The 18,125-nt window shown below is 43.6% G+C and overlaps 1 protein-coding gene across 1 annotated transcript in view; it reads right to left on the reverse strand.

Annotated features, from left to right (window-relative positions):
* Positions 1-467: 467 nt before the first annotated feature.
* Positions 468-18,125, reverse strand: part of ipo11 (importin 11) — a 188,783-nt gene continuing 171,125 nt past the window's right edge. Inside the window, exons 28-30 of the mRNA XM_063187689.1 lie at positions 17,298-17,393; positions 11,416-11,500; positions 468-1,639 (exon numbers count right to left, since the gene is read on the reverse strand). Coding sequence (XP_063043759.1) covers positions 1,475-1,639; positions 11,416-11,500; positions 17,298-17,393 — 346 coding nt within the window. The 3' untranslated portion in view covers positions 468-1,474. The remainder of the gene's footprint in view (positions 1,640-11,415; positions 11,501-17,297; positions 17,394-18,125) is intronic.

Raw genomic sequence — 18,125 nt, forward strand, 5'->3', positions numbered from 1 at the left:
CACAAATGACACCTTTTTCATAAATAACTACCACCACCATCAAATTGTAAGTGCTCATTATGACTGGGAAAATTGCAGTTTTCACACATGACATGAAAAGGGGGATCTCCTCCATGTCTGCCATTTAGAATTTTTACAGAAATGTACTTTTTAGCGGCAAAACCTTACAACACTTTGGTCATACTTGTAAATATTATTATTTTAATTACTTAGTAAATATTCAGGAAAATATCAAAATTGGCAATGGGCAGCACAGTTTCAATGAGCAGCTTAGTTGCAATACCTAGTCTAGCCACCATCCTACACAGTGCACCTTTAACTAAATCACACCTGAAGGATATCTATTGGCTGGTCTACCACTTTCTATTGGCTAAATTAGTCGAGTTTATGACCCCCCTGGTCCGGTGAAGTTTCTGTGGTGTGTGTGTTCAGTAGGACATGACAAAAAAAACAGAAAACAAAAGACAAATATTCTGTTCGCTTTAATGGTTACTGTAAGGGTAACAGCATAAGGCCTTTGTAGCGACAAAGCAAGTCACAGTGAGATATTGCGCTAGAGTGAAGTCCAAGTCCAAATGGACACACAATAGTTCAAACCGTTTTTCTTTTTCTGAACACTCAAAGCAAGTGCCTTGGTTAATGGTAAATTGTACTGTTATAATCAATGTCATCATGCAATCATGTTCAAAATAAAGTTCCTTGACTGTGTGAAATGAAATGTCTTGTCTGTCACAGACAACAGGATTGGCGCATGATGTATGTAATAGTAGTAGCAGCAGCACAGAAAGCAAACATTCTATTAATACAACCGTTCCATCTGCAAGGCTATGCAGTCATTATGAAAATATCCTTCAGTAGCTTGGTTGTATTGAAGTGGGGTTTCTTTTTCGTAGAAAACAAAAAATAGACCAAAATAAAAAATAATATCCTCGTCATGCTGGCTTATCTTACATAAATACAAAATTACAATTCTTTTTTTTCTCCTTACATCTGTAAACACACCCATTGCATGTGACACACCCCTTGGATCAGTTCATGGATCCCAAATCTCATATAGGGGACTGTCTTTTTTCGTTTTTCAACAAGAAAAAAAAAAAAAAAGAGAAGAAGAAGAATAAAACAATGGGTCCATACCAGATCACCTTCTCTAATCCCCTTGCCAAAGGTTCGTGGCCTTACCATCACAGTGGTACAAAATTGCGTTAGGGAAAAGAAAAAAAATAAAAGAAAATAAAGAGCAAAAAAACAAAACAAACTAAATTAAAACAAAAGAAATGTCACTTGGAAGCTCTCTTGATTGGGTAGTGTTCGTTGAAAAGATGGCGCATTATTGGCGATGTGAGCATGGCGTGTATTTTTTTTTAGTTCATACATATCTTCTCTTTTGATCAAACCTTTCTTATATTCCCTCTTAGAATGTCCTCCCGAGATTGAAACAAGGCTTCCATGACGACCTGACCACCAACCAACCAATCTACAGTCTTTGCAGGAACTCCTGCAGCTGGGATACGATCTCCGTGTCGACGGTCTCCATGAGCGCCTGGAAGCCCTGGTCTCCCATCATCATCTGCTGGGCCTTCAGCTTCTCGTAGACAAACTGCTGCAGGGACACACTGTGGACCGGGTCCTCCAGCGCCAACTACAGACAACACAGAGACAAGACAAGAGAAGCAGTATTATTACATTACCTCAGACGTAAAACATGATCAACTAAATCAAAGGACAGATAAAACAAGCCCCAGCAGGATTACATTATCAAGTCAAAAGAGAGAGAAGGAAGCAGTGACCTTAAAGTGATACCAAAGAGGTTGGATATATAATAAAGAGGAATCGAAACACGCCCACTCAATGCAAAAGCGTGTGCACAAAATTTGGTCTCCTAAGGGGGCGTTTTCCCTCCTTCTTCTTCTCTTTTCGTGGTGTTTGCACAAGACGTGCGCTCCCGCCATCTACAGCGCTAAGGGGACTCCATTTATTCTCTACTTCAAGACTCCGAAGGTCTCCTAATCGAAGGTCTCCTAAAGGGGCGTTCACCCGACGTAAAGTGGATACCGGAAAAGAACCCGCCTGCTTTATCTCACTCTCATATACGATTCTCTGGTGATACTGTCCCCTATGAGACCAGCTAGCGGCTAACTGGTCTCATAGGACTCAATGTTAACTGCTAGCTTAGAGGTAAAAGTTGCACTACCATACTCAAGAGAATGGTAGAAAGTACAGGAGAAAGGTAACACTCAATTATTTAACTAAAGGGGAGGTGTAATATGAGCTTATTTCCAACAATGGGACAGCATCACTTTAAACTACCACAGGAGGTAAAACATTGAGAATATAAATACCAGTAACCAAGGGCCAACTATACAAAAAACTTCAACATTACATTACCACAGAGGTTAAAAAAAAAGATCAAACAGCAACATAAACTACATCACCAAAGAGGTAAAAAAAAACATCCTCAGAATACAAATAACCAGGTGACCAAGGTGCCATGGCCCAACTAGACAATGGGCTGACGCACAATAGTTGACATAACATGACCACAGAGGTAACAATCAAAATAAAAGTAGTCCAGGGTGAAAATTGACAGCCAAGAAACAGCAGCCTTACTTATTATCATGTCAGAAGAGTTTAATTGTAGGGCTCTTGTAGGAATCTTGACAATGATTACATTACCAGAGGCAAAACATGATGAGAATACAAATAACAGAGGGACAAGACAGAAGCAGGAAAATGACTTTGCAAAGAAAAAAACAATTAAGTGCCACAGTGGTACAAAAAAAAAAACATGACCAGAAAATCAATCAACCACACAAAAATCTGAAAAGATGCCGCGGGAATGCATTACAAAAAATAAATGACATCTTGTTTGCTAGGAAATGTGCCAAAGTTATAATTATACCGGTTAATTAAGTTAGTTTGCAAATCAGTTTCAGTTTACAGCATGTTTTTTTTTTCATTAAGAAAATGCAAGCAGCACTCCAAAAAAGCAGTCATCTGAATTTCACCAAATGGTGCACTGGTTGAGCCAGGAGTTTGTGGCAAACTACCAGAGCTCCACACTGTCAGTAAATAACCCAAATTGTGGACGGCCTTCAATATTTCATCTGGACGGGCTGTAACTAAAAGATGATCCAGTCAATAAAAATCCAGCAACCTTCTAATCAAACGGGCGTCTTGACCGAGTTACGAGGGTGCAAGAGTGATGCCCCTCTAGACAGAAGGTGGCCATTCCCACTAATGGACGAGCACACGGACAGGAAAACCATCAAAATTATATACAGCAGGCTGTTAAAATGGCGACCGCAAGGTATCTGTCCCAAGCATGGTCGCGTTATATACTATCCTATGTCATGTATCTGGTCGCACTATAGGAAGAAGCTCACCAAAACAAACTTTGGCAGGGGGGAACAAAACACAACGAGACATTTGAAGTTGCTACTGTGGTGCTGCTACTTTCCATGAACACATCCAAAATAGTCAACATTTATCATCCAAGACCGAACTTCACCTGGCTCCCCACCCGACCCCATCCCCTCCCCTCCCCTCCAGTGTGGTCCACCTGAGATGAAGCTGCACAAACCAAGATGATTAACGACCTTCTTCCAGATGACTACTTGGCTGGGTGACCCTGAACATCCCCCCCACACCATAAAGAATGGGTTTACAGTTAGGGGGTGAATCACTCGATTCCATAATTTGACTTGGCCTTGGGGCCGCTTCCGAAGGTGATACACACACACTCAATCCATGTATCAATACTTTTGGGGAGAGAGAGAGAGAGAGAGAGAGAGAGAGAGAGAGAGAGAGAGAGAGAGAGAGAGAGAGTTGAGCTTAGTATTATTCAGAAATGTATGCGAGACAGTTGAACACCATGTTTCTGCATTTACGGTTTTCCTTTCATAAAACTTCTAAGGGAAAAGTTTGAGATGATTCCGCTTTCTGCTGGCAAGGCACTGAAGCTGTCAATTTCTTCTTCATGATGTGAAGTAAAATAGAATGGCAAATGACTAAAAGGGGTGGTGTGTACATCCATTTCTACCAATACAGGATGCTAGAAACTTCAGGTTTGACCGCCAAAAAGGACATCAAAACAGACCGCACATGTCACTGTAGTCTCAAATTAAAAAAGACAGACTGTAAATGCTCGTAGCAAAGTAACCTGGCAAAACAGAAGATAGAGTCAGATGCATGGCCGTGGGAAGTACTTTTTTTAACAGGGGGTGCCGTTAAATAGAAAATAAAATAAAATTAAAAAACGCCAAACCTGACTCAGAAGGAATGCAGAGCGCTCTTGTTTTCCGAATCAGTACACAGCCATGGCCTAATTGTTAAGGAGATGGGACTTTAGATCAGAGGGTTTGAATCCCACCCTTCCACTCCCTACTGCACTCCATGGCTATGATGCCCTTGAGTAAGGCACCTAACCCCATATTGCTCCATGGATTGTAACCAATACCCTGTAAGTCAGTAGTTGCTTTGGATAAAAGCATAGGCTAGGTGTAATCTACTGTAATGTAATATCCAGGTGCCTTTGAAATACAGAGATTCAGTATCAGCTTGTCTCCATTCAAGAGAAGAAAACACTTCATTATGGAAGTATGGTGGACTGTTATAAAGGGTTTCAAACATACTGACACTGCTTGGCCCAGTGGCGACCATGTCTGACCAAGCAGGAATTGAAACATAATGGGAGAGGATGGATCTAACAAATCTAGTAAAAAAAAGAGATAGCCATTCAGTTCCTTAACCCATTGATGCCTAAGGCACCTGCAAAAAAGGGTGCTGAATGCCTGACCCTCAGCCTGTAAAAACCTAAATATCTTAGCTTCTGAAGCACATACAAATATGCACTATGTTGCATTTAAACACTAAGACCCTCATCTTTCATTAGAATGTGTTCATTCATCTCAAACAAACAGAGATTTTTAATGAAGTTGTCTCAAATCTCATGTGCCTGAATGTTGCGTAATGCAGCTCCAGGCGCCAGGGCCAATGTTGCAAAACGCAACATCAGGCATCAATGGGTTAACCTCTTCTTTTCAGCTGGGACAGGTTGGTAATGATGGTGATGTAGCATTTTCCCGATACTGCTGGAGAATATAAAAGAATATACATATAAAAGACATTAAGTCCACAGTGGCCTGGCAGCACTTACAGTAAATGAGAGTGGGGATGATGGATTGAACCATTCTATACAAAGTCTAAAAATAGTCTCATAATCTAATTCGCGATTTCAAATATTGCAAAATAATAAGAATCTATAACAAAGCTTGTTATTCACTTCTTAAGTCTCTTTGTTTTAGTCAGGGAAGAGTATAATGAGGTGGAACAGTTTGTTTCCGGCCTAGAAAACTAAAGCATTGAACTGAGTTTGGATGAGTAACAGGCAGCCTTGGCTAGTCCTGACAAATTACACCACAGATTTTTTTTTCTTTGACTTGACAAATATGATTTTTTTTTCTGTCTGGGGAAAACAAGCAGCGACAACAGCAGGCACCAACGCAAACGACAACACTCGTTGTCCTTGTAGAGTCCGGGGGAATATTGTTTTGTTTTTTTGTTTTTGTTTAGATTGGCGTCTGTTGGCCGGACATGTGAGCTAAAAACTTTACAGAGATGCTTCATCTGGCTGGCTGCATGTGTGACTGTCTACTCACTTGTGCTCAGACGCGTCGCACGTCACAAGGTTTGAGAGTGCCTTGTCCTACCCAACATCACACACACACACAAACGCACACATACATCTCAAGGTCTAAGAGGGTCCTGCCTTGTCCGACATCACACACAAACGCGCACACACACACACACACACACACACACACGCGCGCGCACACACAACATGGTGCAATAAAACCCAAGGTGTCACGGTCCATTTGATCCATCCCGGGCCACTGTTAACAAATCACTCCTCAAGGGCTGTGGTGAAATACAGAGATGGGCTCGAAGGGACTGAAACATTAGTGGGCCGCGGGACCCGTAGATCACCACGCAGATTTACAAGCACCTAAAGGAGATAAGTAGGCAAAGACGGCCGTGTGTGTGTGTGCGTGTTTCAGTGTGTCTCTCTCTGTGAGAAGGGTTTGTGTGTGATTGTGTGTGTGTGTGTGTGTGTGTGTGTGTGTGTGTGTGTGTGTGTGTGTGTGTGTGTGTGTGTGTGTGTGTGTGTGTGTGTGTGTGTGTGTGTGTGATTGTGTGTGTGTGTCTCTCTCTCTCTCTCTGTGAGAAGGCTTTGTGTGCGAGACAGTTTGTGTGTGATACAGTGTGTGTGATACAGTTTGTGTGTGTGGAGTTGCTTTGTTACCTTAATGCCGCAAAGTGACACACCACGCAGAACAAGTAACTCAATTACAGTGAATAGCACCCAATGGGGGTTCGTTTTTACGTGAACACCCACCCCACACCATCAGCCTGATCTCCAAAAATTCAGTGCTCCTGCACACGGATGTTAAGGACATGAAATCCGTGTCCAGGAGCACGGATTTTGTGCTCCTGGACACGGAATTGTTTTCCGTGCTCCTGGACATGGAATTGTTTTCCGTGATGGGCACACAGAAGTGCTTTCTATAGGCTATTACCACAGCACTGTGTTAACTCTATCATCAGAAAATACATACCAAATGCTAATCCTAAACAAAATGATGCTATAGCAATTTAAGTTGTGCCCTGACCAAAGCATTCCCTAACCTTAACCTGCCATTAAAGACATATTTTTTGAGAAATACCTTTTCCAGTTGGTTGCTAGGCTATCAAATTCATATAATGAATGAAAGAAAACTAGCTGTGCCCAGACCAAAACAATCCCTAACCCTAACCTGTCAGTAAGAAATGTTTTTTGAGAAAAAAATATTTGAAATTAGAAAAATCCTGAGAAAACACAAGAGTGTGGAAACATAGAGCTGTGGGAGTATTAGAGAGAGCACTTCTGTGTGTCCATCACGGAAAACAATTCCGTGTGCAGGAGCACGGAATTTTGGCAAAATCCGTGCTCCTGGAGACGGATTTTGTGTCCATAACATCCATGTCCAGGAGCACAGAATTTTGGGAGATCATGTTGACACCATTGTACACCAACCAAGGCTGATGTGGTGACATTAGTGGTGTGGGGAATGGATTGCACTCAGGTTCTTCTTTCTTTCTTTTTATATCAGCCATTGCAGCCTAAACAAATAAATAAATAACCTGACAGCAATCTATTCCCTACTGCAGTGATTTTCAAACTGTGGGCCGGGGCCGCACTGCTGGTTCTTGAAAGCATTACAAGTAAGGCTTTGAAATAATTTTCTAAAAATCAAACATCAAAAATCAAATATTTGTGTGTGTATCGCTGTTGAGTACCAATTTCAATTGTATTGTTTGGTGGGTCAGAGGCCCTATACTTCAAAGGCGCATCAAAAAGCGAGGGTGTGGTGTTCGGAGTTGCGTGTTAGTGATGCTAGTGGAGAAAATGAATGAATGTATGAATGTCCATGCAGTCTTGATGCAATAGTACTGGCAAGATCTTGTTTCGTGATGATGTAACAATGACCATGTTTGAGAATGACCTGACATGTGGGGTGTAAAGTAATTACATTGGGAATAAAATGTGTCGGCCCATGTCATTAACGCCAAATGATTTATATTCATAAGTATGGCATGAGAAATGACCATAAATTAGGATGTTATTATTATTTGTCACTTGTGCATGCGTGCATGCGTGCGTGCGTGCCAGAGAGAGAGAGAAGAGAAAAGAGAATGTGTGTCTAGACTAATAATACACACAATCACATTGATGCAGTGATCTGACCCACACACTGAGCAGTAGACTTTATAATTACTAATTAACTAAAGAACACGTTTGTATCATGTCAAATACACTCCCAGTCACCAAAGCTGTTTAAAACAAATTAAGTCAGGTGCCTGCTACAACTGCTATTATTATTATTATTTGGTGTGTGTGTGTGTGTGTGTGTGTGTGTGTGTGTGTGTGTGTGTGTGTGTGTGTGTGTGTGTGTGTGTGTGTGTGTGTGTGTGTGTTTGTGTGTGTGTGTGTGTGTTCATGCGTGCATGCAGTCCTATGTCTGCTACATTTTAGCGCCAAGCAGTCTCTAGTCCTAAAACAGATGTGCAAAGGGTAGGGGCATGCCGAGGCATACGCATGCTTGCTCAAAGGGACCCGAGTTTCTCCAACCACTGGTACACACATGCCAACGCAAGTGTAGCGCATCTCAATCCAGAGTGTGATCAGACTCTGGCTGCGCGCATCATAATGCACAGAGCGTCCCTCCCCCTTCGCCACCCCCCTCCCCCTCTCCCTTCTCTCCGCTACGTGACAGCTCACTCATTCAGTTTGCCGTAGACTTCCATTTTCTACACCAACAGGTGAATGCCTAAGAGGACTTCAGACAAAGGACAAACTAGACGATTTAATTCAGTTTTTTTTGTGTTTATGGGAGCGAGAGGGGGAAGGTGGGAGAAAGGGAGAGAGGGAGTGAGGGAGGGATGGAGAGTGTTTGGACATTTGGGGGGTGAGTGGAGAAATGATTTGTTGTTTGGAGGGAAGCCTCTTGCCCGTCTGACAGAAAATATTTCATCAGATATTCGCCTAACCAGCCGAGCTTTTTTGACTCACACCGTGAAATGAGAGTGATTGAATCTTCTATTCTTTATTTCTTTGTCAAATAATTATATAAAAAACTGTGAAAAGGTGCCTCATAAAGACAAGAATAGACGAGAAAATGAATGACACAAGATGAAAAAGTTTTTACACGCCTGCTGGGTGCGTGGATACAAAAGATACCCACCAAGTGGATCAGAAGAAAGATCTGCCCTCATGGTTGTGTCAATATTGCACCAGCCAGCTACCGCGCACAAAATTTAAATTAAATGCGCACACGCTAGTATCATCCTGTAGCAAGGATATCCCAGGCCTCGAGACTACTATGTGACCTTGTGAGTGATGGATCCTAATCATGAGTAATAATGGAACCCTAATCACATGTTGTAATTATCTGTTTCAATCACAATCATGTGTAATCACATGTTGTCATTATCTGTTTCAATCACAACCATGTGGAATGAATCAGGTGTGGCAGCCCTGGCCTAATGGTTAGAGAGGTGGTCTTAAGATGAGATGGTTGCAGGTTCGTAACCCATTGATAACTCGTCCATCCATGGCTGAAGTGACCTTGAGCAAGGTACCTAACCCCACATTGCTCCAGGAACTGCAACCAATATCGTGCAAATAACTGTAAGTCGCTTTGGATGAACGCGTCAGCCAAGTGTAATGTAATGTAATGATTGTTAAAACGTCAATCGAGGATGATTGCGAATGAAAACGAGAAAATATTTTATCAGAAGTGTCTTTCGTTTTCACGGCAACTACGCAATCGAAGTCTGAAAATGCAAAAATCTGAAGACTCCTTCCAGAGTGGGGTGTTCGGAAGACGACCTGGGTTGCATCTCCAGTTAAATGACAAAAAAGCAATACAAGTTCATGTTGCATACACCTTCATGCCACACTTGTCCAGATTTTTGTGTTTTCAGACCCCACACCGCAGTTGCCGTGTAAATGAAAGACAGCTCTGATAAGATATTTTGTCGTTTTCACTCATATTCGTCCTCATATAAAAGGCACTGAATTTGAATTTGAAAACGAGGTGCCACTTTTGTGTCTTCTGTTTTGATCGCCACCATATAAACATAACCTCAGTTGGCTAGTGCGGCGTACCATTAAGCAGGGGAGCCGGGTTCGATTCCACCCCGAGTATGCTTCCCAATCTTTTCTCCATCTCATTCCCCGTCTCACACACCATCCTCTCCGACTAACAGAGTAAAAGCCCAAAAATATATTAAAAAAGATGTCTTGTAAGCAGTACAGTATGTATAGTCAGCAGACTTCGCTTCGAGATAAGAGATGAAAAAGTGACAAACAAATAACTGGGAATGAATGCCAAAGTTATTTTTTTGTGATCTAGCTGGAAGTTTTTAAGTGCAGCCGGTGGTAATTTGTCTTTATTTCCAGTACTTTAGAAATATATGAGTCAATATAAGTCAATGCAAGGCGTCATTAAACTGGCTCAAGGCATGGGTTGAAGAATGGCCACACAGCAGCATTAGGTTCTGCAACAAAACAAAGCTTTTAGTTTAATAATGGGAAGCCTATTTCTGGGAACACGACCCATTCCAATTGAAAATGGCTAATATATTCAGATGACGATTTGTCTTATTTTACTAAACACATTAAACTGTGATGGAGGTAAAAAAAAAAAAAAAGACAATGCAATACATTCTGTAATGTCCAATAACATGAAATGAATAACATGAAAACTGTGTTTGTATGAGACACTTAAAACAAAATAATTAATGAAATATGCATGCATGCACACGCACAAACTATATGTATGGCAAAACATAAAGCACTTGTTCAAAAGGTAACGATTTTCTTCACTTCAAAAAGGAGCAGGAAAATAATCAAGTCTAACGAGACAGCATAGCTGACCAATCTAGCACTGAATAATTCACTTTTGATTGACTTCTCCCTTCATAACTGACAGATTAGCTTGATGTCCACTGGGCACTGGGTTTTAAGCCTCTGTGTGTGTAGGAGGGTGTGATCAGTGGACTGTGCGCTCACTCACCGCTCTGGTTGAAAGGCTTTTTCCCTGCTTATTTCACCCCTTCAATTACACTCACCACCAGTCATCTAGGGGCTGCTGCTGTTCTGACAAGTCGACACAATTGATCCAGCTGCCGCTATGCATTATCTGCATAATTATTTGCCGTTTTTAATTAGGTGCTCTTTGTCTTCCAAATGTACTCCAGTGGACATTGACTTTGGAGAGGGGAAAAAAACCAACCACCTACATACACACATCTGCTCACACCGTGTGTGTGTGTGTGTGTGTGTGTGTGTGTGTGTGTGTGTGTGTGTGTGTGTGTGTGTGTGTGTGTGTGTGTGTGTGTGTGTGTGTGTGTGTGTGTGTGTGTGTGTGTGTGTGTGTGTCAGGGCTCAAACGTCACCAGCTTCTTCCTCTGGTCTTTATTGAAAAGGTGAGTTGGGGAGTTGGATAATGTGCTTCATTACAAGGTGGAGGAGAGTGGGGCCAGTCGTAATATAATAATTAAAAAAATGAATTTCAAGATTTTCTTTTGTTTCAGACAGGTAAAAGCTTTATCCAAAGCATGTCACGCATCAACATCCATGTGACTCTCTGATGAAGACAAGCTACACCTTCGAAACAGGATAAGGTCAGGTAAAGGATAACATTTTTTCATGTCTGAAACAAAAGAAAATCTTAAGACTTGATTGAACAGTTAGACATAATGGACGTTATACATCCAGTAATTGAAAAGTGAGCTGGAAAGTTGGATATAGTATTACTTTGTGGGATCCAAACTTTAGAAGTTTAGGGGTGTAAAAGAGGGTCCAGAACTCACCAGCTTCTTCCTCTTGTCCTGCTCCGTAGCCGGCTCCTCATCGTCAGTCACCTTGGGCTCCTCGAAATGAGTCATTAGCATGCAGCTACAGCCGGTGGAGAGAGCGAGCGAGAGAGAAAGAGAGAGAAAGAGAGAGGGGTGGGGGTGGGGTGTTGGATGGAGGAAGGGATGGATAGGGAGGAAAAATGAGAGATAGAGTGAGAGATCGAAAAAAGGAGAGAGAGAGAGAGAGAGAGAGAGAGAGAGAGAGAGAGAGAGAGAGAGAGAGAGAGGAGAGGGAGAGAGAGACAGAGGAGAGGGAGAGGGAGAGAGAGAGAGAGAGAGAGAGAGAGAGAGAGAGAGAGAGAGAGAAAGAGAACATGGAAAAAAGAAAAAAGAGATGAGAAGATGAGAATAGAGAGAGAGAGCGAGCAAGAGAGAACATGGAAAAAGTTATGAGAATATATATATATATATAAAGAGAGAGAGAGAGAGAGAGAGAGAGAGAGAGAGAGAGAGAGAGAGAGAGAGAGAGAGAAAGCAAGAGTGAGAGAGAGAGAGAGAGAGCATGAAAAAAAAAGATGAGAGTGGAGCGAGAGAGCAGAGAGGAAGAGAAAGGTGAGAGTGAGGGGGGGGGAAGAGGAAAAAGATGAGGACAGAGTGAGAGATCGGAAAAAAAGGAGAGAGAGAGGGAAAGAGAGACGAGGTAAGGGAGAAGAAAAAAGAAAATGAGATGGAGTGAGAAAAGAGAAAAGAGATGGATGAGAAAAAGATCAAGAGAAAGAAAGATAGAAAGGGGGAGAGAGAGGGAGTAAAAAAAAAAGATGTTGAGAAGGCCTTTGAGTAGATGTGAGGATTTGTAAACATGAGAGTGCACACACAAGGCAATGCAGTAGCCAACACCATGACTGCAGTGGCTCAGCAGAATAAGCAAACAGTGGGCAAACACACTGGAATAATCGAATGGTGCTTGTGATGCATCACAGATTTCCACCTGCTCTTAATTGTTATTATCCTTCAGAGAGAGAGAGAGAGATGGAGAGATGGGGAGAGATGGAGAGAGAGAGAGAGAGAGAGAGAGAGAGAGAGAGAGAGAGAGAGAGAGAGAGATGGAGAGAGAGAGAGAGAGAGAGAGAGAGAGAGAGAGAGAGAGAGAGAGAGAGAGAGAGAGAGACCCTGCATTGAATTTGTTTTATAACCTCCAGAGAGAGATAAACAGAAATGGAGAAAGACAGAAAAGTGTGTGTGTGTGTGTGTGTGTGTGTGTGTGTGTGTGTGTGTGTGTGTGTGTGTGTGTGTGTGTGTGTGTGTGTGTGTGTGTGTGTGTGTGTGTGTGTAAAAGGATGATTCAGGCACTCGGGCGTCAACTCGGCAGCAGCATCTGCCATAATGCTCTCAGTGTGAAATATGAAGTAACGGCCACGCTCCCTCTCTCTCCTCATCCTCAACTCTCTCTCTTTTTCTCTCTCTCTCTCCCTCTTCACCCGTTCCCCCTCTCCTCCGTTCTCACTTCTCATCTTTTTACCTCTCCCTATTCAATCGTTCCTTATTGCTCTCCCCACTCTCTGCTTCCCTTCTTTCTCACTTTTCAACTGTCTCTCCACCCCTATTCTATTGCTCTCCCCTCTCTCTTTTCCCTTCTGTCTCGTGCTCATCTCTCCTTTTCTGTCGCCCTGCCCTCTCTCTTCTCTTTCTCCTCCTCTCTCGCTCTTTCAACCAGTTTCTATCTCTCCCCACTCTCTCTTTCTTTCAGTCTCGAGCACATCACCGATTCTGTCTCTCCTCTCATCTCTCTCTCTTCTTCCCTTGCTCGCTGCACCCCTTCTCTATGCCCTTTCCCTCTTATACACTCTCACTGCTCTCTTCAATTACATTAACTCCACATACATGTTATCTCTCTGACACACACACACACTTCCTCTCCCTTGCCCCACTGCATGTCACACACATACACATGCACCATTTACCTCTCCTTCAATTTATCACTCCCACGACACACACACACACACACACACACACACACACACACACACACACACACACACACACACCACACACACACACACACACACACACACACACACACACACACACACACACACACACACACACACACACACACACACACACACACACACACACACACACGGCACTCCTAAGAGTTGCTGATGCCATGTACATGAGGCTCTTTTGTCAGACTACTTAAGTCTCCCGCTCCCCGGGGTCCTTTCCCCTCTTCTTATCCCTCCTGGAGGAGAGCAGGCACCAGTTCCTTGTTCGTCTCCCCCCCCCCTCTCCCCAACACCATATATATATACCTACCCACCCACTTCTGACAAGCAGGCCCCAGCTACCTGTTCATTTCCCCCTCTCTCTCCCCATATATCTGCCGTGTTATTCCCCCCCTCTCCCCTTCCCACCCACTCCTAACAAGCAGGCACCAGCTTCCTTCCTTGTTCGTTTCCCCCTCCTCACCCCTGTTTTCCCCACTCTTGAAAAGCAGCCACCAGCTCCCTGTCTCCCCTTCGGTGGGCAAACGGTGTATTCCTTTACTTTTCAATTTTTTTGTATGAAATGTGCTATACAAAATACTTGCCTTGCCTTCCTAAAGAGCAGGTATCAGTTCCACGTTTCTCCCCTCATTTCCCCACCTCACCTCACCTCCCCCTACACCAGTGGTTCTCCGCCTTTTCTGAACAAACGCCCCCTTCACCTCATCATAAGCCTCCCAACGCCCCCTTCTCCTTCCCTTTGTATTACACAGTAAAACATATTTAACGATTGCCCCCCCCATTGCAACTAATGGGGGGCCGTAGAGACCCCCTTGGCAACAGCTCCCCATTCAGCATCCACCCCCCCCTCTCCCGCACGCCCCCACCCCCCCTCCTGAAGAGCTGCCCTGCCATCAGAACAAGCCTGATAACAGCAGTCACATGCCTGAACACATGCAATGGCAAACTACACCCAGGGGTAGCTTTAGAGTTCTTTAACAGTGTGTGTGTGCATGTGTATGTGTGCATGTGTGCGTGTGTGTGTGTGTGTGTGTGTGTGTGTGTGTGTGTGTGTGTGTGTGTGTGTGTGTGTGTGTGTGTGTGTGTGTGTGTGTGTGTGTGTGTGTGTGTGTGGAGCCCTATCTCACGCCTTTCGTAAAGTCTTCACGAAAAAAATAGAGTAATTTTCGTGGTGCATTCACGTTATTGCCCGCCTTTCGTAAAGTCTTCACGAAAATAATAGATTAATTTTCACGCTGCCTATTCACTTGAATTGCCCCACTGCTGCTATGGTTATCCAAACGTCTGCAGGGGCGGGGAGGGGGTGCTGACAGAACACTGCTGATACACTCGGGACTCACTAATTCGACGCCCTTTCGGTACTTACGCCTTATGTCCCCTAAACCTAAACCTAAACCTAACCCTAACCTTAACCCTACTTAACCCTAAACCTAACCCTAACCCTAACCTTAACCCTAACCTTAACCCTAACCCTTGACCCTAAACCTAACCCTAAATTGCTTGTTTGAAATGTTTGATTACCATGTGACGGTAGGCTACCGAAAGGGCATCAAACTAGTGGGTCGCTAGGCAACAGTCGGGCAATTCAAGTGAATAGGCAGCGTGAAAATTAATCTATTATTTTCGTGAAGACTTTACGAAAGGCGGGCAATAACGTGAATGCACCACGAAAATTACTCTATTTTTTTCGTGAATACTTCACGAAATGAGTGAGATACGGTTGGAGCGCGTGTGTGTGTGTGTGTGCGTGTGTGTGTGTGTGTGTGTGTGTGTTAGCTCTGTGTGCATTAGCTGTGTGTGCATTAGCTGTGCTGTGTGTCTGTGTGTGTGCGTGTGTGTGTGCAAAAGAAGGATAAGGGTCTTAACGAGAGTGTGTGTACCGTGTGCCTGTGTGTCTTTGGGGACAGTTTGTGAATGTGTCGAGAAGGCAAAAGGCAACTCTAAACTGCTCGGGGCCCCCTGAGATCTGACAAAGCCTGGCGGCAAAAGGTAACTAACTAACGCACACGCACGCACGCACGCACGCACGCACGCACGCACGCACGCACGCACGCACGCACGCACGCACGCACGCACGCACGCACGCACGCACGCACACGGCTGGGGCCCCTTGAGATCTGACAAAGCCTGAACTGCAGTACAGTAGTGGCGATGCGTTTTTTTCAACTGCAATTAAAGATGTTTTTTCCCTTGGAGCCACAATAGACTTGGGGTAGGAGGCTCTGGGTTTCTGTCTGTGTCCGTTTATGTGATTCATTGTGTGTGTGTGTGTGTGTGTGTGTGTGTGTGTGTGTGTGTGTGTGTGTGTGTGTGTGTGTGTGTGTGTGTGTGTGTGTGTGTGTGTGTGTGTGTGTGCGTGCGTGCGTGCGTGCGTGCGTGTGTGCGTGTGTGCGTGTCTGTGTGTGAGTGTGAGTGTGTGTGTGTGTGTGTGTGTGTGTGTGTGTGTGTGTGTGTGTGTGAGTGAGGGAGAGAGTTTATGTTTGTGCAAGAGTGAGTGAATCAGTGTGTGGAGATTACCAGGGTATCAAACGACGAGAGCATCTAAGAGAGTAGTCTCTACTCTCTAAGAGAATAAAATAACAGTAATTATTTACACAAAGCATCAAAGAGTCATAGAAGAACAGAGTGTACAATGTACAGTCCCCTCCAGAATTTCTTTTGACTGTCCACCAAAGACATTTAGATTTGAGGCGAAAAGATGGTCATCAAGTAAAAGCTCAGAATGTCAGCTTTTATTACCTGGTATTTAAATCTAGATATGTTAAATACTTTTGGATTTATGACCGTTTGTTTGTATAACCGCACAGCATTGTTTAAGTAGGTGAGCAATAGTATTGGAACAGATCATCTTAAAGGAAAATAAAGTGTAATACTTGGTGGTATATCCTTTTTGCAATAACTTCCTCAATCCTGCTACCCATGGACATCACCAAATGCTGTTTCATTCATTTGTGGTACTATTGCAGGCTTTTACTATAATTTCTTTCCATTCTTCTTTGTTTGTGTTTTGGGTCTCAGCTGGCAGGCAGAGTGGACAGAAAGACATACAGACGGACAAATGGGCAGACAGATAAACAGACAAGTGGGCATACAGACAGACCGACTCACAGATAGTCGAACAGACACGACAGACAGACAGGATGAGGTAGTCCGACAGAGGGAAACAGCCAAACGAATACACAGGCATATAGACGAACAGAAGCAGAGAAACAGACAGACAGACAGACAGACAGACAGATAGACAGATAGACAGACAGACAGACAGACAGACAGACAGACAGAGGTCATTTCATGTGAAATCAGACACTTTGGGAGCAGGCAGACCCGGATTTTAATGTAATTTAGTGTGCCTTTTCAGAGGGAGGGTAGAACCCCAGAACTGCATTTATGTGAATCTGGCAGTAATAGGTATTAAAGGAGAAATGGACTAAGATTTTTTTTATTGAAGAGGGTAGGACACTATGCATTCATGCTTGATTATATCAGTCAATTTAGGTCACAAAGAGATGGTTTTGATGTTGTTTTCCTGCTTTACAAAACACACTAACATGGAACACCACATTTAGAAAAGAGCTTTTGAACAACATCAAAACCATGTCTTTGTGACTTAAATTGACTGACATAATCAGGTATGAATGTGTCCTAACCTTTCCATTAAAACTGTCTTAAGTCTGTTTCTCCCTTAATATCAATGCCAGATTCATGCAAATGCAGTTCTGGGGTTCTACCTTACCGAAGGCACACTAAACTTTATTAAAATCCGGGTCGGTTGGGTCCCAAAGTGTCTCATTTCACGTGAAATAACCCACAGGCAAGGCATACAGACAGCAAAACAGACAGACAGGCAGGCAGGCAGGCAGACAGACAGATCTTGTGAGTACAGACACATACTCTCGTAAGCTTCCGGTCTCCGAGTCCTCTGTCATGACGTCGTGCAGAGCCTCTACACAGATGTTGATGATGCCGCAGAACTTATCCTGGATTACACTGCGGAGAGCGACAGGAGAGACAAGACGACAAGAGAATCAGAGTGAGAGAGAGAGAGAGAGAGAGAGAGAGAGAGAGAGAGAGAGAGAGAGAGAGAGAGAGAGAGAGAGAGAGAGAGAGAGAGAGAGAGAGAGAGAAGGATGAAAAGAGGAGTGGAGGTGTGTGTGTATGTGTGTGCACGGGCGCGCGCATCAAATACTGTTGAGACAGAGTGAGATCAGGGAGTTGTATGTGAGTGTGTGCACTGTGTGTGCACTGTGTGTGCACTGTGTGTGCGTGTGTGTGTGTGTGTGTGTGTGTGTGTGCACTGTGTGTGTGTGTGTGTGTGTGTGTGTGTGTGTGTGTGTGTGTGTGTGTGTGTGTGTGTGTGTGTGTGTGTGTGTGTGTGTGTGTGTGTGTGTGTGTGTGTGTGTGTGTGTGTGTGCATCCAAAAGTATCTAGTTTTGTCCCGGTATTTTTGCCTCAGCATGCAACTCCAAAACCGGCAGTACAATTGGAAGGTGAAAGCACAGAGAGGGTGAAAGGTTTGATAAATCTGGACGGAATTGGATGAATCAGCCAAAAATAATACAGACTGTGCAGAAGAAGAAAAAATCCTGAAACAAACCTTCCATTTTATTCTCTACTGAGCTCGCGAGTGTCTCCCAGTACCTAGACAGAAGGGCTTTACAGCACAACTTCTGTGTAGCTGTCAACATTCGAACCAGTGTTAATTTCGTCAGCTTTTTTTTA

Source organism: Engraulis encrasicolus, chromosome 21, assembly GCF_034702125.1.
Source record: "Engraulis encrasicolus isolate BLACKSEA-1 chromosome 21, IST_EnEncr_1.0, whole genome shotgun sequence".
NCBI classification, from domain to species: Eukaryota; Metazoa; Chordata; class Actinopteri; order Clupeiformes; family Engraulidae; genus Engraulis; species Engraulis encrasicolus.